Source organism: Terrapene carolina, unplaced genomic scaffold, assembly GCF_002925995.2.
Source record: "Terrapene carolina triunguis isolate 2854851 unplaced genomic scaffold, T_m_triunguis-2.0 Scaffold131, whole genome shotgun sequence".
Lineage (NCBI taxonomy): Eukaryota > Metazoa > Chordata > Testudines > Emydidae > Terrapene > Terrapene triunguis.
Genome location: NW_020664482.1, coordinates 11,365,585 through 11,393,318, shown reverse-complemented (window position 1 = coordinate 11,393,318; position 27,734 = coordinate 11,365,585). Strand labels below are relative to the sequence as shown.

At 43.4% G+C, this 27,734-nt stretch overlaps 1 protein-coding gene across 1 annotated transcript in view; it reads left to right on the top strand.

The window, feature by feature from the left end:
* Nucleotides 1-27,734, top strand: part of NRK (Nik related kinase) — a 122,797-nt gene that overhangs the window by 34,282 nt on the left and 60,781 nt on the right. Inside the window, exons 3-8 of the mRNA XM_026652996.2 lie at nucleotides 10,146-10,202; nucleotides 18,540-18,665; nucleotides 19,501-19,611; nucleotides 21,294-21,384; nucleotides 23,870-24,000; nucleotides 27,262-27,316. Of these exons, the coding sequence (XP_026508781.1) occupies nucleotides 10,146-10,202; nucleotides 18,540-18,665; nucleotides 19,501-19,611; nucleotides 21,294-21,384; nucleotides 23,870-24,000; nucleotides 27,262-27,316 (571 nt within the window). The remainder of the gene's footprint in view (nucleotides 1-10,145; nucleotides 10,203-18,539; nucleotides 18,666-19,500; nucleotides 19,612-21,293; nucleotides 21,385-23,869; nucleotides 24,001-27,261; nucleotides 27,317-27,734) is intronic.

Genomic DNA, 27,734 nt, shown 5'->3' with positions numbered 1-27,734 from the left:
TGGTGCTCGTTTCTGGGCAGGGTGTTGCAGTGTTACAGTGTTACACTGCAATTAACAGGGTGTAACACTGTAACACTGCAACACCCACAGCTAGCCCATGTCAGCAGATTCGGGCTCGTGGGACTTGAGCTGTGGGGCTGTAAAATCGCGGTGTAGACATTTGGGCTTGGGCTGGAACCCGAGCTACGGGACCCTGCATGGGGGAGGGTCCCAGAGCCCAGGCTCCAGCCCAAGCCCAAACGTCTACACCGCAGTTTTACAGCCCCAAAACTTAAGCCCCATGATCCCAAGTCAGCTGACACAGGCCAGTGTAGACATACCCTAAGAGGCCTTCAGAGTGGTAGCCATGTTAGTTTGTATCAGCAAAAATAACGAGGCGTCCTTGTGGCACCTTAGAGACTAACTTGTTTTAAGTGTGGCCCTTAACTGTCTCTTACAACTATGTTGAGTGAAGGATGTATTCACACATCCGTTTGAACAAGGTTTTAACACAGCCCATAACAAGGTTTTACCCAGCTCATAACACTACTTTATTATAGGGATGGGAAAGTCTCATAACTTAACCTCCTGTGCATGAATGTTATGAGTGTGGCTGATGGGAGTTACAGAATTTTTTTTGCTTAAATACTCAGTAGATCTGGGAGAAATGCACAAATTTTGTTTTTTGCCTATTTCATATCCCCCTCAAATTTTGATAAAATGGATATTTTCACTTCAGGTGCATGCAGAATTTTTTATATATTTGGAGTAAAAAGCCACCAAGATTTGGGGGATGAGGGAAGCTAATTTCTATTTAGAAATAAGCCAATGTTTGCTTTAAAAGGAGCTCATTTTTCACTAGATATCGACATTGTTTTTGCTGTATAAATTTGCTAACCTTAGCAAAATTATCCATTTTCAAGTTTGGAATGAAATGTGACAAATTTTGATTTTTGGGTGGTTTTCGATTTTGTTATTAATATTTCACCTCTCTAATTCATCATATTAATATAACTGCTGTGTTTTAATACAGTATGTTGGATATCAATAATTAATCTCTGACTGACGCTTTATGTATCAACATGCAAGATTGTTAGATTACCATTGATGTTTTACATCTTGCTGTTCTCTAGTGTAATATGCAGTTGTTCAACTATATATTCTTACCTATATTTCCCATTTAAAGGCTAATAAATAGCTGACTGTATACTGTGTGGCACATATATATTCACAAGGTCGTTTGTGATTAACCATATAAGAATAACATTAGGGACCATAAAGAACATTTTTGATTATTTGCCGTGCATTAATTAGCATGTTGTTCACTGGAGTTGGTGGGCAGGGATGATCTTACTCTGTAGAGTCACATGTATATGGTTTTCCTGACGTGGTTGTAGCTAACACCCCTATCTGGGGAAAGATTCCTGCAGCCAGATCCATAGCTGGTGTAAATGGTGTTGCTCCATTTAAGTCAGTGGAGCAATGCCAGTTCACTCCAGTTAAGCCTTTTAGCCCAGAGTTTCTAAGGTTAGGTCAGTTGAGAGCTAGGAAGATTGTTACATTTGCTGAGGTGTAAGAAGGAAATTTTCTCACATTATCATCATTGCTTTCCACTCTCATTGTTGGATATAGCCATGGTAAATGACAGAGGCAGCTCCCTAGTTACCATTGAAGGCGGATGTTTATGGTGAGCGGGGAAGGAGAAAGATTTTATCCAGCCATCAGTTGCCCTGGTGCCCCAGCAGTAGCACTGTGCTTGCTGTGGATTTTGAGCGAGAGTTAGAACTTTTTGGAGTATAATAGAGATTAGGTGCCTGAGGGAATGTGGTGTGTTTACAGGTTGAGGCTTCTAACTGGGCTACTGTACGGCTCCTCAGCACTGCCTGGCACTGGGTAGCATCCAGGCGGCCGGTGGCTTTGCAGATTGCCGCGTATCTTGCCCTCTTGGCATGAAAGCAGTCACTAGAAGGAAGAAGCTTTGCAGATGACAAATAGAACTGAGGGGCATCCCAGAACTGAAGTGGAATAAAGCTGGTTAAGCACTGGAATAAATTGCCTAGGGAGGTGGTGGAATCTCTATCATTGGGGATTTTTAAGAGCAGGTTGGACAAACACCTGTCAGGGATGGTCTAGATAGTACTTCGTCCTGCCTTGAATGCAGGGGACTGGACTAGATGACCTCTCAAGGTCCCTTCCAGTTCTATGAATCTAAGAAAGCCTGTGCTCACAGGCCTGAGGGACTCCTGCCACCTCAAAGGATGGAAAAATTCCTCAGGGGAACCTGCAGTTTGATTGACGTAATCAACATATGACAAACAGGCAAGGCTGTGAGAGAGCTGCCACAGAGAGTTTATAGCGTCAGCCCAAGTGGGCTTTCCGCACCAATACCTCCAATGGCATGATTAAAACAAAAGGACTGGGCCATAATCAGAATTACAAACCCATCAAGGAGTGTCCTGAATTCCTTATGGGTGGGGTGGGGAGGGAAGTCTGGTAATTAACTGCCGAAGAGTGATGGATTTTTTCCACCCCGGCTGTCACAACTGCTGTTGTAAATCATTTGTTATGGTTTATAATGGTGTAATCCTGGGAGAAATTGTTCATAACTGCAATTCAATGCTTGTTTTTAGTGCATTAACCACCCTGAGCTCTGCCTCAGACCATTAACTAACAAAAGCTAGCTATAAACTCCTAACAACTTGTTTCTCGGCAATTATTCCTGTCCCATTTAAACAGTTCCCTTTTTCCCCCCCACAGCAGTGAGGCTTAAGGCGCGCTGTAGCGGGCTGTCCCTCAGCCTCCCCTTCTCCGGTACCAGCCAAAAGCAGGGAAGGCTGAACTTCCTGCCTGGGAAAGCAAAACTGGTCAGTGGGACGCAGCTCATTGGCTTGACCCGGCAGCCCCCCAATACACACACTGTGCACTATTGCTGTTCACTTGTAGTACCTAGAGACCCCCGCGGCGATCGGGGCACCCAAACAATCAGTCCCAAAGAACTTCCCATCTCAATACCGAAAATACACAGAGGAAACAGAGGAGTGAAATGACTTGCCCAAGGTCACTTGCAGAGCCTGGACTAGGCCAGGGGTCTCCGACTGGGGGCCTGTGCCCTATTCCAGTAGAGCACACACTCTCTCACATGCTTTCCGGCAGCTACCAGGCTAGAAGGAGAGGGGTGGGTCCCAGTCTGTAGGACACATAAGGCTGTGTTGGACATTTGCCGGGAGCCCCGGGGCCACACACACACATTAACTAGAGACGGGCACAAGCTTCGAAGTTCAGATGTGGGTTTTGAAGAGGGAACCCTACTTGTTTAAGTTCACCAGCAATAACAGCCTGCAGTTGAGCAGCTTTGCCTTCACCTTGCACTTATGAGGAGTGAGTGGGTGGCTGCCTGTTTCCTTTACTGTGCTGTGGGCTCCCTTATACTAGGACCAGTCACTGTCCTTGGAAATGCCACGTCAGGTCAAAGTTTTAAAATAAATATATGGAGATATACCTATCTCATAGAGCTGGAAGGGACCCTGAAAGGTCATCAAGTCCAGCCCCCTGCTTTCACTAGCAGGACCAAGTACTGATTTTGCCCTAGATCCCTAAGTGGCCCCTGCAAGGTTTGAACTCACAGCCCTGGGTTTAGCAGGCCAATGCTCTAGCCCCTGAGCTATCCCTCCCCCCATACAGTTGGTGTATGACCCAAGGGTATGGTAAAAGTTCAGCAGTGTAACAGTGAGGCAGATGTTGCTCTGCCTTTCACAGGTTCCTCTTGCCTCAGTTTAGCTGGGACAGATGGAGCGGATGGGCCCAGAAACAAGGGGAAGCAAATGAGCGCTTGGTGCCAAGAAAGACACGTGGGATGGGCGCTACAAGGGGCTGACGTGGGCCAAAGTAAATCATCAGTGAGAGGGAAAGAGGAGGTGCAAGCCAGAATCCGTCATGAGACACTTGCAACCTAGAGCCCTTGGCTCAGATTCTCTGTTCCAAACCAGGTGGAGATGCCCATGTGCAGAGGGACTCTCCATTTGTGTAGAGCTGGAGGAGCAGAATTGCCACCTTCTGCACCAGCTGCACTTCCCCTTCCTCCCCCCGGCACCGGGTGTGTAAAGGGGCATGTTGGGATTGCGTGTGCCAAAGCTGAGCTCCGCTGTGTCTGATGCACTGGCATAAGGGGCCATACTCTACCAGCATAAGTTAGATCAGGACTTCTGCTGGGGCCAGGCGGCTGTGAGCGTCCATCCCTGCCCTGCAAGCGCAGCTCGAATGTAATTGAGAATCGGGACCTCCACTTGTAATTGCTGCCTGGTCCACATAGGAAAACCATGGCTTGCTTCTGATATGGAGCAGCATTTGCAGTAATTGTTCTAACCAAATGAATCTCACTGTCAATCCATGAAATTGCTGCAAAGCCCCTTGTCTAGCTCATAGCCTGACCACTAACTACTGACGTTCTCCATATGCATGTACAATGTGTCTGACACTCACTAGGGGACGCAGATTAAGGGCTCCTCTAGCTAAATTAATTGAGAAGATAAATACATGGACTAATCTATTCCCATTCTCTGCCCTGCTGTGTGAATACCCAGCTGGAGCACACAAAAACCAGATTTCTGGCGTAGAGTAGCCTACACAAATGTAGCCGTGATCAGCGATAAGTAGATTTAGGGGAACGTGTAAACCGACTTCAGTTTTGCAAACTATTATTACAGTGACTAGTTAAATAGGAAAGTGCAACAAAGCTTTCTTTGGAAATATATTACAGAAGAATTTTGCTATTTGAGGCCTGATCCAAAGCCTGTTCAAGTCAATGGGAGAATTGCTTTAAGCCCCTGATGCATGAAAATGTTGGAGAGATCTTTACTAGAAAAGTCATCATGTTTGAGCACCGCTAGATGGTCGGGCTATTGCTGAGTTTGCTATTATTTAATGTAGCATTCGAGGTGAAAACCTGAGTGACTCTCACAGGGGAGGAGGGGGGAGCTGCTGGATAATTTGGCTATCCTCTCAACTGTCATCATAGACTGACAAACTGAGCTCATAGATGAAGACTGAAACTTAAACAAACCTCTTATTAACTACATGGAGTCACTCCCTCACAAACACCGTCAGCCCAATTCTGCTGAGCCCGAAGTGTGAGATAATAGACTAGCCTAACACAGGACGCTGCCACCCAAAAGCCTCTAGCTCCCTTTGAGCACTCTGCAGAAAAACAGCTTTAGAAATGAACAGCTTTTTAGCATCTGTCATTTGCGGGGTGGGGTGAGGAAGCCCTTTAACCCTTTCCTGCTGTTGGAAGGTGTTTTCAAAGCAATTTCCTTTTTTAGGGGCCTAATTCCGCTTCTCTTTCTCACTGTGGGACTACTCATGTCAGTGAAGTGGCCAGAATTTGACTCTAAATGACTGGCTTGTTAAGATGTCCCACAGCATAAACACAGTGGCTGATATTACTCAGCAATGAAACGGTCAAAACAACAGTGGGTGGCTTTAAGCAAAAAAACAAAAGCAACACCTCTTAGAAAACAGATACCAGTTTTGCCAAGCTTACCGAAACAGACCCTTGCGGCTGCTAGAGAAGTATTAGTGCACAAGAGTTCCCATGAACTGTGCATAACCTCTGAAAGTTATTGATAAACAACACACACACACACACACACACACAGAGTCTTTACTTGGTCTTTACTCAGGAAGGTGGCTTGAGTGAGAACTTCAGGGTGGGGCTGAAGATGTTTAAAACCACTTGTAACGCTTGCCAGGAAAAGAAATTTGCCGCAGCTGACAAGCTAAGGGAGCAGTGATTTTACTTGTATTATCACTGCCGTTCTGCCAGAAAGGCCAGTAGCCTTTTGTATACATCAAAACAGCTTTAGCATGCAACCTCTGGTAAGCCTCACTGCTAAACTGCACAAGCATTATGTTAACAGTCTGTGAAAATCTACATGCAGGAATTTAACCAGGGTTAATTAGAGTTGCCTAAAACATTTTTAAAGAGCCACCCCTGTGGTAGCATGCTCACCTTATAGTTGAGAGGTTCTGGGTTCAAGTCTCAGGCTGGGACTCTGGCTTGCAGCCAGTGCTGACAGCCTGGGGACTGTTATTCATTGGATAAGGCATTGAAAAGAGTTCCCTTGGGCCCCTCTCTGGTAAGTGTCCAAATGGATGTTAACATTCTTGTTGGATGTTTAGAATAAAATCTGGGAGAAGTCCAGTGTCCTCTCTGCCGTTCCCTTTGTCTCCCATGACTGAGGCTGTGTGTGAGAGCTACTGTGGCGTGTGTCATGACTGTCATGTTGTCTCTTTAGTCATAGAATCATAGAACTGGAAGGGACCTTGAGAGATCATCTAGTCCAGTCCCCTGCACTCAAGGCAGGACTAAGTACTATCTAGACCATCCCTGACAGGTGTTTATCCAACCTGCTCTTAAAAATCCCCAAAGATGGAGATTCCACCACCTCTCTAGGCAATTTATTCTAGTGCTTAACCAGTCTGACAGTTAGGATATTTTTCCTAATGTCCACCCTAAACCGCCCTTGCTGCAGTTTAAGCCCATTGCTTCTTGTCCTATCCTCAGAGGTTAAGAAGAACAATTTTTCTCCCTTCTCCTTGTAACAACCTTTTATGTACTTGAAAACTGTTATCATGTCCCCTCTCAGTCTTCTCTTCTGAAGACTAAACAAATCCAGTTTTTTCAATCTTCCCTCATAGCTCATGTTTTCTAGACCTTTAATCATTTTTGTTGCTCTTCTCTGAACTTTCTCCAATTTGTCCACATCTTTCCTGAAATGTGGCACCCAGAACTGGACACAATACTCCAGTTGAGGCCTAATCAGCACGGAGTAGAGCGGAAGAATTACTTCTTGTGTCTTGCTTACAACACTCCTGCTAATACATCCCAGAATGATGTTTGCTTTTTTTGCAACAGCGTTACACTGTTGACTCATATTTAGCTTGTGATCCACTATGACCCCCCCCAGATTCCTTTCCGCAGTACTCCTTACTAGGCAGCCATTTCCCATTTTGCATATGTGCAACTGATTGTTCCTTCCTAAGTGGAGTACTTTGCATTTGTCCTTTATTGAATTTCATCCTATTTACTTCAGACCATTTCTCCAGATTGTCCAGATCATTTTGAATTTTAATCCTATTCTCCAAAGCACTTCCACCCCTCCCAGCTTGGTATCATCCGCAAACTTTATAATTGTACTCTGTATGCCATTATCTAAATTATTGATGAAGATATTGAACAGAACCGGACCCAGAACCGATCCCTGCAGGACCCCACTCGTTATTCCCTTCCAGCATGACTGTGAACCACTGATAACTACACTCTGGGAACGATTTTCCAACCAGTTATGCACCCACCTTGTAGTAGCTCCAGCATATTTGGTGGGAAAGGCCTGTTTGTCCATATCTAGATGCGGGTAGCATAGGCTTATGTGGAAAGTGTGTATTTGTCACATGTGTAATGCCGTCCTATGTCAGGCTTATTAAGGAGGTTAGCATATACATAGGCTATGCTATGAAAGGAACTTAGGGTGTAGACCCATTACTTATTTATTTCTGGAAAGCATGCCACAAATCACACCCACAACCCCACATTTCACCACAAATAGCATTACAGTTAGCGTCTCATGACAATATTAAAAAACTGTTTCATAAGATGTTTCCAACCTCGCTAAAACATTCTCTCTATTCTGGCCCTCCAGCATTTTAAATGATTGCATTCCACCCAAGTAATTGATCCATGGCGTTTATGTTAACCTTTTCTTAAGAATTTTGTGAGGGCTGAGATTATCCCCCCAAATCCAAGCAAAAAAAAAAAAAAAAAAAAGATAAAGCTCACAGAGAAGATGGGAACAAGAGTGAATCTGCAGGAATGGCTTAAAATTCTTCATTTACTCTGAGCTTTTCTCCTCTCTTCTTGACATGGAGACAGATTTGACATTTCTGATTTACAATGATAAAAGTAAGCAAGTACAGCAGGTTTGAATGGAGTGGAGATAATTCTGGCTGTAAAGTAACAGCTATTTTTTATACAAAGGGACAAGTTAATTGAGCAGATGTTCTGAAATCAAAGTCAAACACCAAGTCCCCCCTTCTTGGCTATTCTGTTGAATTGTCTTTACCCCATGCAACGCTATCTTGGTACTAAACTCTCTGTGCTTATAACAAAAGGAAACCCTTGTCTTTCCCCCATCTCGATCCTCAATCTAGCTGTGAGACAGCAGCGATGAGAATCCTTATAAATTCTCAAAGGCAAACAACGTGTATCATCCTTTTGCAGTGCACACAGCTGCCTTAAAAGCCGTTGTCACCTAGAGAGGTCAGCTGCCGGCTAGGTACAGTGGCAAAAGACCTGAATTTATCAGCATGTTTAATTCCAGACAGGCTGTGGGGTTAAATCGGGGTGCCAGCATGTCTGCATTACTGTAGGTCCTCTCACTGTATTGCCAAGACATTCAATGCCTGGAAACATTTGCAAACAATGGCCTCCAACAAAGGAACTGTGGCTGCTAAAAGGAAGCTTACTAACCGTGATTGACGTCAGCTGAAATGGATAGTGACCAAAGGCAGGCATCTGTCTGGAGTAGCACTCATCACTAGAGGATCTCTAGTCAGACACACTGATGTGTGTGTCATGCACATGTTTTGGGTGTGTCTCATTTATCTTCCTCTTAAATTCCATGCTAAACTAGAATTATAGGATTTCTTTGTTACGAGAAAAAGCTTTGCAGGCCCACAAGTGCGCCCGTGAAAAGAGAGCACTCAGAAATATACAAAAATTCAGCATGGTTTATCTTTTATAAAGGAAAACAGGACTGTGACATACTGCCTGATATTAAAGAATCATTTTTCTTGATGCAAAATTGCTTAGTCCCCAAAATAAGTATCATATGGAATTTTGAACATATAGGACCTGATTGTTTTTTTTTTTTTAAAGGATCAACTCAGCTTCTAATTTTACAAGTGTAAAATTGCAACTGCAAATCATTGTGTCCACAAATCATACTATTTCATGTTGGAATACCTGATTTCGTAGGGTTTACCCTCTGCAGTTAATTGTGGGTACAGAATTGCAGACAATTATTTGCAGGAGAGAAATTGCACTCAAAAAGCTGAAGGCTATTTCTGCAAGTCTGGCCCAGGGGAAACATAATTGGAACATTTAACCTATATGATGTCGACTCGTGTAATTTGATGCAATCTTCAACTACGAGATTAGTGCTGGTTAGCATGGTAATATACAGTACTTTCCATTGCATACCTCTTCTAAGCAATGTGGCCTAGCCATCCTGATGAACAGAGAAGTGTAAAAGGTGCATTTTAAAGTAAGGCTGTTGCTTGTCTCAATTTCTAGGTCGCAGCACTGCACAGTTAGACAGTCTCAGTGTGCATTACAAAACTCAGAAGGGTTCCCCCATATCAGCAGAGAGCATTATTCTATAAGTGCAAAACCTCCACAAGCTTTTCAAGTTGATACCTGACCCCCGGTTAACTGCAGTAGCACTGAGAGTTCTAGAGGTTTATTTCACAATATAGAACCTTCGGGGGGCGGGATGTCTGAAGGTAATCCTTGATGACTGTGGAAAAGTTGCCAGATTGACAGCTCTGGAAACTGGAGTCCTCTGTTTATCCATGTGTAGGGTACAACACAGAAAGAAGCAGTGCCAGCATCCACACTCGTTTCACCAACATGTCTCCGCCCTGACGTGGAGGGACGAAAAGGTCGTTTGGGCTCTATGCTCACTGAATCCTTGACATCTCTGCTGAGATTACCAAGAAATGTTGGTTTGCAGGTTGGAGACACCTGTTTCCTGGGAGCTGTATTGAGACCTACAAACTAATTCCACGTTGGACACTGAAAACAGGAGTTTTCTATTCTTTACCTTGTATAGTACTGAATTTCATCCTAATGGTTTTGCATCATGCAGGTGTTATTTTCATTGTCTTAATGCAACTGAACAAGAAAATCTTGCTATGCAAAATCACTGTATTGATGATCAATTGAATTATTTTGCTTGCAAAGATACTTAATCCTGGCTCAACGGGAGGGGATGGACAAGCTGACCTCTTGAGGTCTCTTCCAGCCCTTCTTTTCTATGAGTCGGTGAATACTGTACATATGGTTTACATACATGTCTGTTTTACCTACCGCATGTCATTTATTTTCACAGGGCCGCCACGTTAAGACAGGACAACTAGCAGCAATCAAGGTTATGAATGTTACTGAGGTGAGTGAGCATCTGTGGAAAAAACAGTTGTCCGGATATAAGCAAAAAGGACATATAAAACAACCAGCCAGATCACTACAGAGTTAGATAACTTATCGGAGAAGATGATCTGCTTGCATAAGTACTGCTTGCTGGGAATTGGGTTTTTTTTCCTAACGTGCTGAGGCTGGTTGTATGAGCAAGTTTTTTTTGTTTTCAATCATGTTTGTACAATGGGAGCAAAGCAATCAGGGCCAGTGGATCTGTATATTTTTGCTAGTCTATAATGATGAAGAAAAGAATTTTCTTCCTGCTTATTGCTAGTTGATTATCTGTTTCCAGAGATAGCAAATAGAAGATTTCCTGTAGCTCTGTGCTGCCCCTGTTGTGTTTCATCACATCCTTTCCCCTCACACGCCAGCTATTCCTCTGTGCAGTACAAAAATCTAGGGCATTGTAGTCACACTGACAGCAAGCAGGAAAGAACATGTTAGAGTTGCAAATGTTGCTTTTTTTTTTATCAGATAGATGAGAGAAGGAGACAGTTTAATTGGCACCGTCCTTGCTCGCATTTATAAAGTGGTGTCGGAGTTAGAATGTAGTGTCACAGAATTTGCTAAGCATTGATTTTTTGTTCCTCCTCTGATTAGTGCAGCTGGTTTTTTAGTACAGCAACTTGCCACCTCAAGACAATATTAGCATGAAAGGCCAAAAAACTTTCCCCCCCTAGAGTTTCCTGCAATTCAGTTTCTTGCGTATTGTGGGCCTGATTCTCATTTACACTAAAGGACTTTCTACACATGAAAATGAATCCAGAATAAGGTAGGGTGTGCATTTAAAGCCGAATAGGTATATAATAACGCCATGTGTGGACATTCTTATTTTTGACTATAAATGCCTTTTCTGGTGTAGTGTAATCCACTTCCAAAGCGGATTGAGATAGTAAAGAAAAAGGCATTCTTATTCCGAAATAGTAGGCCTGGTCTATAGTTAAAACTTATACTGGCATAGCTATGTCAGTTATGGGTGTAGATTTTTACCAACCTAACTGAGCCGGTATAATCCCTAGTGTAGACACATTTATACAGGCATCAGTGTTGTTGCCAATATAGTTTGTGTCTCTTGGGAAACTGGGGTAAACTATGGCGACAGAAGCACTTTTTTGCTGATATAAACTGAGTCTACACTGGGGAGGAAGGGAGGGTTGCTATTATTGCTATACCGGTATCATGATGCTAGCAAAACTTTTCTAGTGTAGACAAGGCCTAAGAGTATCCTCGCATGGAGTTATTGCAGTATAGCTATTCCTGAAGAGTTATTCCAGAATAACTCTAAATGCAGACAAGGCCTGAATTCCTTTTATGCCATGCTGGCAGCGTACAGAAACTATGGCAATGGGTGGCAGCGTAAAACTCTAAGGCCTGTGAAAAATGTCATGCCCTGTCCAACGTAGTTATGGTTGATCTAACCCCCACCGTAGATGTAGCTAGGTCAATGGAAGAATTGACTTAACTGCCACCCTGGGAGAGGTGGATTTACAACAGGGACAGAAAAAACCCTTCCATCACTGTAATAAGTGTCTACACTACTATGCTGCAGCAGCGTAGCTTCAGCGCTGCACCTGTGCCTCTGTATTGTGTAGACATATCCTAAGAAAAGGAGGACTTAAAGCAGGATTAAGTATAGTGTAACTCACACCCACTTTAAGGCCCTTTTACACTGCCAGGGTAGTACAAATGGACCTGTATGAATAAAAACCAGGCTCTATATCTTTATAAAATATACTTGTGTACATATATAAGGTCAAACTACTACGGTTTTGCTCTTCTGTCTGTGGAGAGGGTACATTTTTGAAATGATGGTACCAGTAAAGTGCTGGGACTTTGCTTCTAGCTCTGGGGAAACCGGCCTAGCCATCTACATTGTGTTGTAGAAATGAGTCACCGAAGAGGAAAGGTTTTTGGGGAGTGGCAGAGGTTGAATGTGTGGTGGGGTGTGAACCCAAATCAGACTCCCAGATCTGAGCATCTCCAGACTTCAAGAAAGGGATCAGCTGGGAAGGGGCTGCCAGAGACCCAGAGCTGACACAGTGGCACAGAGCTGTTATATGGATAGGTTTTGCCTCCCACTGAACCCCAGGGATTCACAGGGGTTGGGGGTGGTCCCAGTGGCCTGATCTATGGGCAGGTGATAGAGACCACCACAGGGAGTATCAATGTGAAAACTCAAGGCAGGGAACTTTACCGAGATCTCCTCCCTTGTGCTGCACACAATTTGATAGTCTCCACATTTAAATAACGGCATATTGTATGCACCAGTACACTGTTGTTGGAAACCAAACTTAAATGAAAGATAAGATAACCCAGAGGCCCAGATTCACTGATTCACATCAGTATCTGTGTGCGGTGCTGCGAACACAAAGCAGCCATAATCGTGCTTAATTGACTGGTTAATCCTGGTTTACAGCTGCTTTGCATCACCGTAGCAGCACAGAGCGGCTGTGGTGTATTGATGGTATCTGACCCACTGTTTGGGGAGCTGCGCAGCTTCTTTACAAGCTGAGGATTTACCAATAACAGATCTGGTTGGCTTTGGTTTGAATCATCCCACACAAAATTGATTGTGTCTTTTTAAGAATTCTGCAGCACTTCAAGGCAAAATCTTTAGAGCTGGTGTAACCCCTTCTGGGGTTTTCCCTGGTGCTCTCCCCTCTAAGCCCTGCTTAGTATAAGAGCGCTTATGAGTTCATAGCTTGTTGCAGTAGGACTGCAGGCAGAAGTTTGATTGATGTCAGTCTGCCATTTCACAGCTGAAAAGTTTCCAGGGGATTAGGGTGACAGCCTGGTGCTTGGGAGATCAAGTCTGCTCTGCCACAGGCTTCCTGTGTGACATTGGACATGTCATTTTTGCCCAGATCCTCAAAGGTATTGAGGTGTCTAACTCCCTTTGATTTCAATAGGAGTTAAATACCCTTAAGGATCTAGGCCAGAGGTTCTCAAACTGGGGGGTCAGGACCCCTCAGGGGGTTGTGAAGTTATTACATGGGGGGGGTGGGGTCATGAGCTGTCAGCCTCCACCCAAACCCTGCTTTGCCTCCAGCATTTATAATGGTGTTATAAAATGTGTTTTTAATTTGTAAGGGGGGCCGCACTCAGAGGCTTGCTATGTGAAAGGGGTCACCAGTGCAGAAGTTAGAGAACCACTGATGTAGGCCTTAGTCTCTCTGGGTCTTGATTTTCCATCTTTAAAAGGGGGATAATAGTTCTTCCCTACCTCACAGGGATGTTGTGAGATTAAGTGAGCTGCTCATATACTACAGGATTAGGGGGCCATAGAAGTATTTTAGATTGAACTACTTTCATTCTCCAAGAATTCAATGTAATAAAATGGGTTGCCTGCTAAAGGTTCAGTGTTTCTCGCACAACATTATGGTCTAGCTGGGATTACGTTATTTTCTATTCCTTTGGGCTTGAAAAAGTGGTTTGAAACATATTAAGTAAAGTCTTGAAAAATATCAAAATGCATCCCCGATAATGTGATGAATATGCACCACATCTGAGGGCACATTCACGGGGCGGTCGACTTGTAATAGACAACGGGGCACATTCATAATAAAGTGATGTGAAACGAAGAGCTTCCTAGCCCTCCTGGAGAAGCCTCCGTCGTTCTTGTCTTTAGGTTACAGCCGTTGCTTGTTCAATTCTGAGGACTGTGGCAGCTTTAGAGCTGAGTAAATCTGTTCTCTCTCTAGCATGCGCTGCGAGATTTGGAGCCGCTTTCTTATGATCGCAGCAGGATGCTGTGGTCAGGGTGGGATCATCTGGACATCTGTCAGGAAGTGCTGTAGTGTCATATTGCAGGGAGGGGCGTGGGAGCTTTAAATGACTACATGAGAGCGGAGGGTAATGTGTGCTTCTGTGCCTCTTTACACAGGCGCTGCTTCCTGTTAGCTGATCACACCTAGCAAACAAAGTGTTTGCAAAGAGATCAGATTCTTGCTGAATTACTCTCCCTGTGGAGCTGTGTCTACCAAGGGAGCAGCAGGCTGTCCCTGTGAATCTCTTGCTTTCAGTCTTTCCAGTTATCTAAGTGCTATTTATTTAAATGAAAAACTAATATCGGTGCCATAACAGTCGTAAGGGAGTCTCCTGGCAGTGTGAGTATCAGCCTCATCTTGTTTCCTCTTGAGGTTGGAGGTGTGTGCTGCTGCTACCTACCAGATAGGGCCACATTTTCAAAAATAGCCTTTGAACATGAGCCTGTAATTTTGTGCATGCAAACATCTGTGCCCAGAAATAACTCGGTTTGTGTGGGGAAACAGCAGTGGCGCCTGCACACCCGAGAGCGACTTTTATTCCTTTGCCAGCAACATTTACAAGCAGATTTCAAGGCCCTTTGGAAATGTGGCCCATCGTAGTGTTAACAAGGAGAAGATTAGGATTGGAATCATGAGCGTATGGATGTATCCAACCACTGAGGCTACTTCCCCCTCCTTCTCCATGACCCCCATCTACTGAAGGGCCTTATATCACCCCTTTTGCTATCGTATCTCAACATCTCACGGTCTTTCATATATTTATCCTCACAACACCCCTGTGAAGGATGGAAGTGCTATTGTCCCCATTTTAATTAGGTCTCCCAACTCCCAGACCAGCACACTATGCCCAGGACCATCTACCCTCTCTCATCCTCTGATCTTCCACTGACACCTCCTACCACTTTCCAGTAACCAGCTTCACGCAGTATCTCAGCTCCCAAACTGAGACACCCCCGTTTCTGTCTTTTTTACCTTTTGAAGACCTGCCCATTGTGCAATTCGCACCTCTGTCTCTGTAGGGGCAGAATAGTTTAGATGGCAAGGCGTGTTTCCCCAGTGGCTGAGTCTCAACAGAGAAGCCCGTTTTCTCAACACTAGAACATCTGAGCAGCATAGCACAGTATCTGAGCATCATCAGAGATACTGGAGTCTGGCCTAAGGACATCTGAAGGTAGTGTGGGGGTGAAGGAAAATCAAGAATGGCAAGGAGGGTGATTGCAACGATTCTGGGAAGCTAATAAGGGCAAGAGATGAATCTAGGGGTCGTACTAGCTGGTTATAGGAAAAACATGTACCTACTTACATATATGGCCTCCATTACACTAGTGCACTTCACAAACATACATTTATGTACATTCTCAATGCCCCAGTTAGGTAGGGAAGGATTAATATGTCCATTTTACAGATGGGAAAAGAGAGAGACAATGACTTTGCCCAGTGGCTCCCAGGAAGTCTGTGGCAGAACTCAAATCTCCTAAGCCCCAGATCTAGGGAGAAGAAGGGCGTGTGGGGGTTTCATCACCCCACAAAAGTCTATAACTGGAGTAGCTGGGGTATGGGTGAGCATACAATTTATTCTGCCCATCTTCAGTTATAACCACATACCTGTGTGTCTTTCTGACCCTGCAGAAAACATTTAATACACTTTTTAAAACAAAACTGGGCTTGCTTAAATACAGCAACCAGCAAACAAACCGGGACACCATAAAAGTTCTGAAGGAAAGAGACAGAAACGAAAAAGAGGCAGGAATGCACCAGCTCAAAGAGAAGAGCCAGCACAAAGAGAAGAGCTAGTCACTGGGGCATTCTGGGAAACCCATCTAGCTGGGGAATTCCACAGGCTGAGGCCGTAAATGATCAAGTCCCTGAGGGGAGAGAAGGTCATAGAGTTTAAGGCCAGAAGGGACCACCAGATAATCTAATCTATCCCAGGCCATTAAACACCACCCATCCACCCTCACCCCAAAACCCACCACCAGAATGAGACCAAAGTATTCCAGCCCCTCTCCTCCCCCGCTCCCCAGCCCCCCTCTCCCCCCCGGAGACTAAACTGTTGTGTGCCATTGGCAGAGAACAGCATGGGCTGAGGTGCACCAATGCCCAACTCTCCTGCAAGGGCAGGGAATTATGTGAGATATATGCCCAGATGATCCTGGCAAGTGATTTGCACCCCATGCTGCAGAGGAAGGTGATAAAAGCCCCAAAGTCTCTGCCAGTCTGACCTGGGGGCAGATTCCTTCCCGGCCCCATCTTTGCCCAGGATTATTAATTCAGGCATTGAAAATGCTTTTTGCTATATGTATGTATTTGAATGGATCATTTGAAAGGTCAGGCTGGCTTTATCCTCTGACTTCCCTCCCCACCCACCCATTTCCATCCCTATGTCGGTGCTGACTAGAATCCACAGGGAAGCAAAGGTTCTGCTCCCTTCTAGAATCCTTATGAATGCTAGGAAGGAACTTGTAATGGGTAGAGAGGGGCAGGACCGTCTCCCATTAGCCAAGAGAGTTGGCCAGTTTCTCACTCCCAGTTGATTGCGGAAACCTCCCTCCCCTAATGCCACATGGCTCAAGATGGTGGCCAGGCATGGAGAGCGAAATATGACCTTCCAGGGTTGTGCAGCAGATGCTCTAGTGTGTGCTGGCTGAGAGCTGCTGTGAGGAATTCGGCTTGAGTCATCTAGAATTCTCTTGGTGGCTGTCCCAGCTATGCCCAGCTCCTCTTCACCTTCTTTAATTACGCTGGATAGCACGTAGGGCACAATCAAACCCAGAGTTCAGAGTTCTCCCTTTCCTCTTCCTCTTCATTGCAGATGTAAGATAGATGAAGTAGTTGGGGTACTGTATGCAACTTGAGAGCCATGTGGTCAGCAGAGCGGCTGTTTTAATACTTCAAAGTTGATTTTGCTTTGAGTGGAGCCATTTTACACTTCTAGTTTCCTCAAGCTTAAGACCATTATTTTTTCTGTATTTATGGTCTGGCAAAATTTCTCTTCTGGATTAATGTCATTGGGTAACCACATGGCCACCGTGTGTCTATTGGGAATGGTTTTTTGGTGTTTTATACTAGGAGATGACCCACTTCTAGGACTTCTTGGGGGGTTTTGGCTCCAGCTTATCACTCCTCCATGTGTCTCACCCCTCCCCACCATACAGCTGGTATAGGACAGTGTCACTGTTTTTGTGAAACATTCGTGCTGACAGTTAATGGAATGCTTTAATGGCAAGGCTACTGGAAAATTGTGGGAAAGGGCAGAAAAATGTCCTGCAAGTGCCAGCCATTTTTCTCTTCCAAGGGACCTTCTTTTTCATCAGCTACTAAGTGCCAGGATATTTTGCAACAAAAGGTAAACTAATTATCAGGCTTATTTGGTTCCTTTTAGCCAATGCAGGCAGACAGCTCCTTACCACAGTGCACATGTAGCTGCAGTGTTCCAGTAATGGCAAAGCAGGCAGCTAAATCCACACGCACTTCACTTGGAACCACGTACCATCTCTTGAGGATGCTAATACAGACAGCTGAGTCCATGAAGAACACTGCCAATCAGAGACAGAAACATCCCAGCTGGCTAGTTATAAAGGAGCCTGGATTCTCCATTGGACCAGAGATTTCTGTTCTCAAAGAAGGATAATCTCATGGAGGATGCCACTAGATGCTACCAGTGACATTATTTCTAATTCATTATAGTGTTGTTATTTATTTATGTTGCGGTAGCACTCCGAAGTCCCAGCCAGAGATCAGAACCCCATTGTGCTAGGCGCTGTGCAAACACAGAACAAGAGATGGCCTCTGCCCCAAAGAGTTTATAAACTAAGTATAAGACAAGAGAGAACAGGTAGATACGACAGGCAAACAGGGGAGCACATGGATACAATAATCCTCAGCATGATAGGCAGTGGTTTCTGCACTCCAGATGCCTGACTGTTGTCCAGTTTTCTGTAGGCAACTCTACACTCTGCTAGACCAACCCTAAGATGAGGAGAAAAGAACAGAGTTCTAATCCTGGCTTGGCCTCTGAATTGCTTTGTGGCCTTTGGCAAGTCACTTCCCCTCTCTTGGTTTCAATTTCCCCAGCAGCAGTACGAGGAGGATAATCAATTCCTTGGGGGTATCAGGAGGATGGATTAGTTGATGTATGTATGTATGTACTATGCTTTAAAATGTGTAAAGCCCTATTTAAATATGAAATGTTAGTAGTGATATTTTATTTCGCTTAAATCTGGTTAATTTCTCCATGACTAAATGACTTTATATGTAACCCACTGAGGAGTGAGTTACAGGTCCCTATTCTCAGTCCACACAGGATATGGGTCTATTACAGCCGCAATTAGATAGGTACGGCTGTTGAGCTCAAGCTGTAACAGCTCGTGATTTAGGTGCCAGGTTCAATCCCTGGTGTGTCAGTCTTAAACAGAAGAATGAAGAGCTTGCTCCTGTGATTGTAGGAGGGCCTATCCCTTGATTTCAAAGAACAGAGGGTTATGAGAACAATGCAATGATGAATACGTTACCATCTTTACCGTGTTCTGCTCTTGCTACAGAATGAGGAGGAAGAAATCAAACTGGAAATAAATATGTTAAAGAAATATTCTCATCACCGGAATATTGCGACGTATTATGGAGCATTTGTAAAGCAGAGCCCTGCAGGCCAGGATGATCAGCTCTGGGTAAGGGTTGAATTCCATCTGTGTTCATCTGATTTCCCTGGGAGAGCAAATCTTCATTGGGAGCGCCAGTGTGCTTAGCCCTGAGTCTAACTCAATGATCCAGATTTTGCTTTGAGGACCACTTTGCAAGAGAGAGACTTTCTGCCTGCCTATCTGCCCCACTTATGATTGAGAAGTGAATTGGAGAAGGAGCACAAGTGGGACTTGGTACATTTTATGGTGACATGGTACCTGTAAGACTCCTAGGTAGTCAAAACACAAAATAGTTTTGTAGATAAATCATCTTTTTCCAAAACACAGAATTCCTTTTTTTTCCCCCTATGAAAATGTAAATTGAAAATCCATGTTTTCAGTTTTCCTGGTTTTGATTTCATTTGTTCCTTTTAGGTCTTTCCCCCCTTTGCATGTCTTTTTCTTGTTTGTTTTTTTTCCTCCCTCTTTTTCCGGTGGCAAAATGGAAACAGCAAAAAATGGGAGAGGAAGGAAAAATAAACACCAAAAAATTCAGTAAAAATATTTGTGATCATTTTTTCAAAATCAGTTCTTTCTGAAAAATGTGAAATAAAAACATTTTCTGAATGTTCTCAAAATTCTCCCCCACCCCGCAATTTGCTCTAGTAAAGAAAGACGTGCCCACAGAACTGTAATAAGTGAGAGGCATTGCTGGATTGTTTTACACCAGCAGCAAAGTGAAATGAAAATTTACTCCACTTGCAATCCTTGGAGGTAGCACCATCCGTTTATAGTTAAGCCTAACCGTGTAAGACCAGAACTTCCATAGTGTGTTTAAATGGGGGTTGTGTTAAGGATATATACTGTGTTTGCCTCTCTGCAGTTGGTGATGGAATATTGTGGAGCTGGCTCTGTAACAGATTTGGTAAAGAAGACAAAAGGTAACTGTTTCAAGGAGGACTGGATTGCGTATATCTGCAGAGAGGTTCTCAGGGTGAGTCTTGCTAACAGAGTTCGCTCGTTGCCACTTGACAATGTGAAGAGTTTCCTGTAATAACTACAAGCACCAGGGCTGCTTTATTGTCAATAAAAGAGGATGTCCCAAGTTACTTCCTGGGCCCAACCTTCATTCTTTGCTACTTATTTCTCCTGGATAGTACAGAAACCAAACCAATTTCTCATTGTTTTTTGTGAAACACAGACAAGCCTGGTAGCAAGGGTTACATAGTAAGGCAGGCTGAAAAGATCCAAGCCCATTAGCGAGATATTGATCTACCATCATCACCATGGAGTTTTACCCATTTTTAAATAACAGTGAGATAAACACGTATTATGGGAACTGCCATTCAAATGACATATGTTAAAATAGTGCATTAAGGCTTCAAAGGTCTAAAGTCTTTTATTTGTGTAGGGACAGAGATGGGTGGTCTGTCTGATAGAACATCAGATAGCCCACTTGGATTTGGGACTGGACTGCTGATTTGAATAGATACCAAATCCATGAGTCACTGGGGGCATCTGTTCTCTTGCTGGGAATTACTCTTTCCCACAAATGGAGTAGCTCCCCTGATCACCTGGAAATTTTGTTGTTGGGGACCTCAGCTTGCTATCATTACAAGGGCCCACCACGGTCTGCATTCTGCCTCCATGTAGAGACATGAAAGGCCACATTTTCAATGGAGGCGTAAAAACCTCCCATCTGTCCCTGGCAAATGGGTAGCTGACTGTGAGACGTGCAGGTATGCGGTTACTCACTGTTCAAGTGCAAAGGCGGGTTAATTTTTGTGGACACGTGTGCCGTTTTACTTGCACCGCCATGGCATCCCCATTAGAAAATTTGGCTTTACAAGCCCCCTTTTAATTTAAATACTGCAACTTAAGATGATAAATACACGTTAGTGTAGGACAAAAGGGAAGGGCTACGCCCATCTCCCTGTGAAAACTGACGAAGAGCACGTGTGGATGGTGACCTGTCGGCATGTGGGGCAAGGAAATTGTGGACGAACATTGGATTTTGTCAGAAGCTGGCTGTGTTTCTAGTCACTCATATTAGAGAGGGCAAATGTTTTTGGTGGGTCTTTTGCTTCTCGTCTGCATCAGTTCAATATACAGTATTCCATTATTTCTAGCCTCGTTTAACTAATGTTTTGAAACTAAAATAGTCTCGGATGGAGATGTGATCACCAGTGATGGAAGTCTGCGGGAATCTGGCTCTCGATACAGGATTTAATCCATTGCGACCAGTCTTTTGTTCTCTGCCTACTCCATACACAGCACTCTGCGCGCTGTGCAAACACTTTGCTATTCACACCCCCGTTTCCTCTTTAGTGTGCCTTTAACACATACTGTAAATGGGCATCCCTCTGATTCTGAAATTACTGCGTGCAATTTTGGGGCCTCTTTCTCCTCTTACTTGTCATCAGAGATGGTCTTCTGCTGTCAGACCTGTGGGAGCGAGAAGAAAATCAAACCCATTGTTGCTTTCTTCTCTCACTGCTAAAACAGTGTCAATGAACGTGTCGCTGCCAATCGCAGCTAAAGAATTTTAGATTAGTAAATTTTAGTCCCTTTTCTCCATTAATATAGCCAGAACAAAGCAAAAGAACTTCATGGGACAAAAATTCCAAAGCTATGAAATGGATAGAAAAAAGCTAGAACCATGTGATTTTCTTGCAGGGTTTGGCACATCTTCATTTTAATCACGTTATCCACCGAGATATTAAAGGACAGAACGTTCTCTTAACAGAAAATGCAGAAGTAAAACTAGGTAAGTTTCTCTCAATTTTTTCTAGAAACCCGTTAGTTAAAGATATGCTGAGGTTTCCATGTTAACCTGAAAAGGATATCTAATAACCCAAGAGTGAAAAATATATTAAATATAGTTGTAAAGACTTACATTTATATGGTGCCTTTCATACAGAAGGATCCCAAAGGTCTTTATAGGCTCTGTGCATGGGAATTGCTCTCCTCATCTGAAATACAACCATCCCAATAGAGTCAAACTCAGAACCTGTTTAATAGCCCACAGCAACACTACATTATGCATAAGTACCAAATTCAGAATGTAGAAAATTATCCTTGTAGTGTCCTTTCTGCCCAGACAAGTTGACTGAGGTAATATCTGCTACTGGACCAGCTTCTGTTGGTGAGAGAGGCAAGCTTTTGAGCTTACACAGAGCTCTTCTTTGGCCAAAACAGTTTAGAAAAATCAGTTTTGAGCAATAAATTCCACTAACCCGTTTTTCTGCTAGAAGTGGGTTAGGAGATTTTAATGAAACTGATAGTCAGTGCTGAGGCCATGACATATACTTCACCCTGTCTAAAGGTCAGCATGAAAAAGTAGTTATGTACCAAGAGTTTCCACCCAAGAGTATTTGCGAGCCCTCTCATTTCCAGTTCCAAGGGGTATGTCGCAGTGTGCAGACTATAGACAACGTTTAGCTCTGTGAAAGAAAACAGTGTCAATAGCTCAAAAGCCAATGTGAACAGTTAGGAGTTTGGTTTTTTGAAAGGACATCACAGGGAATATCAGGCCATTTTTAAAGAGAGCGTATCAAGAACGGTGCTTTTCTCATGTAGGATTTTTCTTTTGTTTTCTCTGTTTCATTGTTTCAGGAGTTCAAAAATAAGATAAAAATTATTCTGTGTCGATACTGGGTGAGATCCTCAGTAAATGTAAAGCAGCGTAGCTCTGACGCCTGGTGGAGATCTGATCTATGTGGTGAAATCCTACCTCTGCTGAAGTCAGTGGGAGTTTTGCCACTGACTTCAGGGGAGGCAGGATTTCACAGAGTCTTTTTTCCATTTGGCAAATGCTCCTGCTGCACTTCTTGAAATTAGCAAGGCCTTTTTGTTTTGTTTTGTTTTGTTTTGTTTGCTGCCTTGTTTTGCTGCTAACAACATAACTGATGTCTTTCACCTATTAAAAAAATAAAGCAAGTACTCTGTATTTTATGTGAGTAGACAGTACTGAAACATTTCTATAAAGTACAAAAGTAAAACTAAAATAGTTCCAGAGAAATTTAGCTCAACCATGTCTAGAAGCCAAGGAGCTGGAAAACTCAGACTTCAGAGATCCAATGTCATTCAACCTTGTTAATGGGCTTTATATAAAAGACTAACATTTCACATCCAAAATACAGAATGCATGATGCTTCAAAGAATAGACACCCACCCATTATTAGATAAGCTTACACAATTTAGTGCTACAATAATTTCATGTTGCAGTGTGGTTCTATGAGGTCTGTTTATCAATAGATGTACCAGAAGTTGCATGCAAATAATTTGCTTCATTGGAGTCAAGCATGAAAATCCGCTCATTGGTGCCATGGGTAATAATAGGGTTGTACCCTTCCTAATCTCTTTTTCCTCTATTGCTTACACTAATTGGATACTACTGTAGCTACTCTATGAGTAACACTCAACTTTATGTATACCCTTTTCCCAATTGATCTGATATTGTGCAGAGGTGTTTTTTTCATTAATACAAACACATAGTTACTGAATGTGGGTCCTATTTATTATCTGAGTAATTATGTTTGACAATACAACTTAAAAATCATGTTGAGATGCCACCGCCCATTAGCCTAAAAGAGCACAGCATAACTTACTCCTCTTAATGCACTTAACAGATGGATAAAATAGTGCACTCCTCGAGCATATTCTGAGATAGGAGTGCAGCAAAAAAAGGTCTGTGAAACCATTCAGAACAAAGCATCCATTTCCTCACTAATGTGCTGACCCTATTCAACTTTAACCACCAGCAGTAATACTAGAAATCTCCCAGTCATACCTGAACACTTATTTGTAGGTTTTCGTTTTAGATTAAAATACCATTTGAAAATCTTAACCCCCCCCACACCCTCAAAATAGTGCTTAATCCAAGTATATATTATATTCCATAGTGTCCTATTATAAAGCACTTTGAGACCAATGAAAAGCACTATGTAAGAGTTAGGTATTATTATTATCATGGGAGTACATCCCTACAGTACCCATTCTGCCAAACTTAGCATGGATCATGTTAATTTTAAATTTTCCTTTTGGACTGTCTGATATAAATAGCAGAAAGTGGCTAATTCCCAGCATCTCTGGAGAAGGCTCCATTGGAAACCCTGTATTATAGGAGCTCAAATCTGCTATACATTGCAACCCTAGAGTTTGCTTTCCAAGCAGAGGCAATAACGTATCAGACATTTTGTCCTATGAATTCAGCACTTGGCTCGTTACTTTACGCTTGCTTAACTCTGCAGTGGATTTTGGGGTAAGCGCTCAACTGGATAGGACGATTGGGAGAAGAAATACATTCATCGGAACTCCCTATTGGATGGCGCCCGAGGTCATAGCTTGCGAGGAGAACCAAGACTCAACATATGATTACAGAGTGAGTGTTGTTAGGAATTTAGAATCAATAGTAAAGTAAACAAGTTTTTGCTATTGACATCCTTTTCAAGTAGTTAACCGAAAGCATTGAAAAAAGGCGTCACCTTCCCTTAAAACCACAATCATGCAAAGAGTTGTATTTTTAATATGCGGTTTGTGACCAAAAAAAAAAAAAAAAAAAAAGAGGAGTTTCAATATGAATTTATTTTCTTTGTGAACCGTTAACGTACAAAATGAAATACAAAGATGTTTAGAATAAGCGATACTTTCGTACATTTCATTCTCTGAAATCAAGACACAATATCTGGAGATGGCTAGGGTGAAAAGGCCTAAAAAGGGTGATTAGGAAGCAGTGTATCGTTCACATGGCTTCTTTCCTCTGTGGTAGCAAATTATTTTCCCTTATGCTTATTGCACAGTCCCCGGAGTAATTTTACAATAATATCACATGTATAATTATTAGCTTAGAACAACAAAAGACTCCTCACTCTAGAAAAGATCACTAACCATTCCCCACAATCATGCTCTTGGGAGAAAAAGTCTGAATGAATATATGGGTCTTGTCCTTATGACTATATCCGGACTGTTTTCTTGGTGAGATACTCTCTCAACTCATTAATGTCACTGTACAACCATGAACCAAATATCCTCCTCACTGACACCAAAGAAATAGAGTATTTGTTATTCTTCTGAGGCCATCTGGGCACACTGTAATTTGGATACCATATAATGGCTATCAGAAAATTCTCTGGCTGTCCCCCTTACTATTATAATATGCTGATTTGGCTCTAAAGAGGCACATGATACTGTTTGTCAGCCCCTGGTTGAATTGCTTGCACCACTGTCATCATTTACATATCTGCACACACCACATAGGACAATTTCCAAAGAATGCTTTCTGAATGACTCTTCGCTCCAAGTCCTTGTGTTGGGCTGGTTGACTTCTTTTGTGTATCTTGTCCTTATAACAACTGGGTAACACAAGGATCATCAAAATTACATCTGTTATTCCAGCTGTGGCATATTCAGAGCTCATATTAGTACCTCTTGTTTTCTACTGAGTCAAAGGGCATGATTCTGATTTACACTGCTTTGCCACTGTTGAAAAATGGCCTTTCACCCATTTAAAGGCATCTTAACATAAGAGAGAATCAGGTCCAAAGACTTATTCATTGCCTTTTTCATACTATATAAACCTTATGCCAAAGACTCAAGAAGTTTATACGTTAGCTCCCATCTGTACCCCCAATTCTATTCCTATTTAGCACATTTTCTAGTGATGACTGAAGGGTATCCCCAGTTTGTGTGGTTTCCCTGTGTTGAATAACTTATGCCCACATTGCCCTAGCTCCAGCCAGATTCCCCAGACTGCAGTCCAACGCTGATCAGCCGGGGGTTTCCAAAGTGCTGATTCAGAGACAGCATTGTTATTCAGAAGCGTGGACTAGGGCAAGTATTTATAAACATTGCTGATATGGTGAGTGAAAAGCAGGAAGCTGTCCTGCTATGCCCATGACTTCTCACGGGTCCTGCTTTTAAAAAATAAAAAAACATCCCACCAAAAAATACAGCCCTTCCTAGCAGGGCCGTAGCAACAAAGAACGTGGCCCCCTCCGAACGGTGGCCCCCTCCGAACATATGTCCGGGTGGGGCCCCTTACAATGCAGAAACTGGAATGCGGTATTTATTTTGCCACTTTTAGGAGCCCCCTTCCTTGCGGGGCCCCCTCCGGTCGGAGGGTACGGAGGGCGCTCGCTACGCCTCTGCTTCCTAGCTCACTAGCCTGGTTTCTCTGTACACCCCTAAGCATCAGCCCAAGGTTATCTGAAGCTTGCGTGCATGTCCCATCATCACCAGAGTCTAAGCCCTAGTCTACACTGGGGGGGGAGATCGATTTAAGTTACACAAATTCAGCTACGTGAATAACGTGGCTGAAGTCGACATACTTAGATCGACTTACCGTGGTGTCTTCACCAAGGTGAGTCGACTGCTGTTGCTCCCCCATCGACTCCACCTGCGCCTCTTGCGGAGATGGAGTACAGGAGTCGACGGGAGAGTGCTTGGGGGTCGATTTATCGCGTCTACACTAGACGCGATAAATCGATCCCCGCTGGATCGATCGCTGCCCGCCGATCCGGCAGGTAGTGAAGACATACCCTTACTGTACTACAGTGGGTGGCCATTCGTTTAGCACTTTTTCTGAAAGATCTATCTTTTCTTGCTTTCAGTCATTAGTTAAATGACACAGGACCTGAGCCTGAACCCTCTTCAGCTCCCACTGAAATCCAGTGTCCTCCTCAGGATCAGGCCCACAGTCTGCAATGCAAGCTGTTTCCAGCCTTGTAAAGCTCTGTGGGTTGGCTTGGCACTGAATACATTGTGAAGGTGTCGTCTTAGGGCCAGGTCGGGCATGAGTAGCTGTCCATTAAGGACTTTTGCTCCAAGTCTCCAAGGATTTTTCTTCTGCCGGTATTTTGTCTCATTTTCTGCGTAACAAAGCGCTATGAGACTTCAGGGTGTCCTTATCTTTTACATAATAATCATAGAGATCTCCCATAAATTTATTTGGATAAATGTATCTGCCTAGGTGCATATGTCCACAAAAAGAGAGAAGTGTTGCACACCACTAAGCAAGTGGAAGCCTGGTTACGTCCTTAAAGTCAATAGCATTACTCCTGATTTACACCTTTGTGATCAGAATCTGGCCACTTGGGTTTATGATGCCATGTAATATTCATAGAGGAAACTCCAGGCTTACCTAACTGAACTAAGTTTATATTTCTATGTAAATCTGAATACATAGTTCTGCTTTTCTTCCCACTGGCTGGTAACTTGTCCATGGATTGAAATACCTTCCATGGGCCTGACTGCCATCTCCCTTCAACCAGTATAGGAAAGCAGTGGAGTGAGAGCAGTATTTGGCCCAGTGGGGTCTCACCTGTGCACCTCCTCTGTAACAGAGGAGAGAATCTGGGCCATGACTTCACATGGGCCCTTCTATATTCTGGAACTTTTGTTTTAAAGATGAAAGGTCTGTATTTCGGGGATGGTTATTTCAAGGATGAATCAGCTGTTCCAAGTTGTGTGGGAAATGGAAAGCGGTCCATTAGCACATTTCCTACAGGCTCAGCTGGGAACGGGAGGGAGCAAAATGGATGTCGCTCACAAGAAAAGACCCTTCCATGGAACTCTAGGCAAGCATTATGGTTTTTTTAACCCTACATACTACAAGTTACGTCATTCACGGTTTCTTTTCCTACAGAGTGACTTGTGGTCTCTGGGAATCACAGCTATAGAAATGGCAGAAGGAGCTCCTCGTAAGTGACTGGGTATAGTTCTTTGTTAAATAGTTAGCCTAAATTTCATAGACACGTTCTGTCCTGCTAGGTTAGCTTATCTCCTGCTCGTGTAGGGTGTGTATACCGGGTTCAGCTCTGACTGCCTCTTTTCAAATAATTAGTTATTTGACTCTTTTCCTATCTCTGCTCCTTTGCTCACCCTTTTTTTCTTTTGATTCTCTCCTTCTGTTTCTTCACTCCTTGCCTGCCTTTGGGAAGATAGGGAAGCCATATGTTGCCTTCTAGAGCTGAGGTTAGTAGTGTCACTTCATTGATCGTTATATGTGGATATAGATGAGCAAGAGCGATTAAAGCTTCAGTGTAAATGTGGGACAGTTTTAGTTCTGGGGCTTCTACAGAGAAAAGCATCCCTTGAAAATGGTCCCCCTTCCTGTTG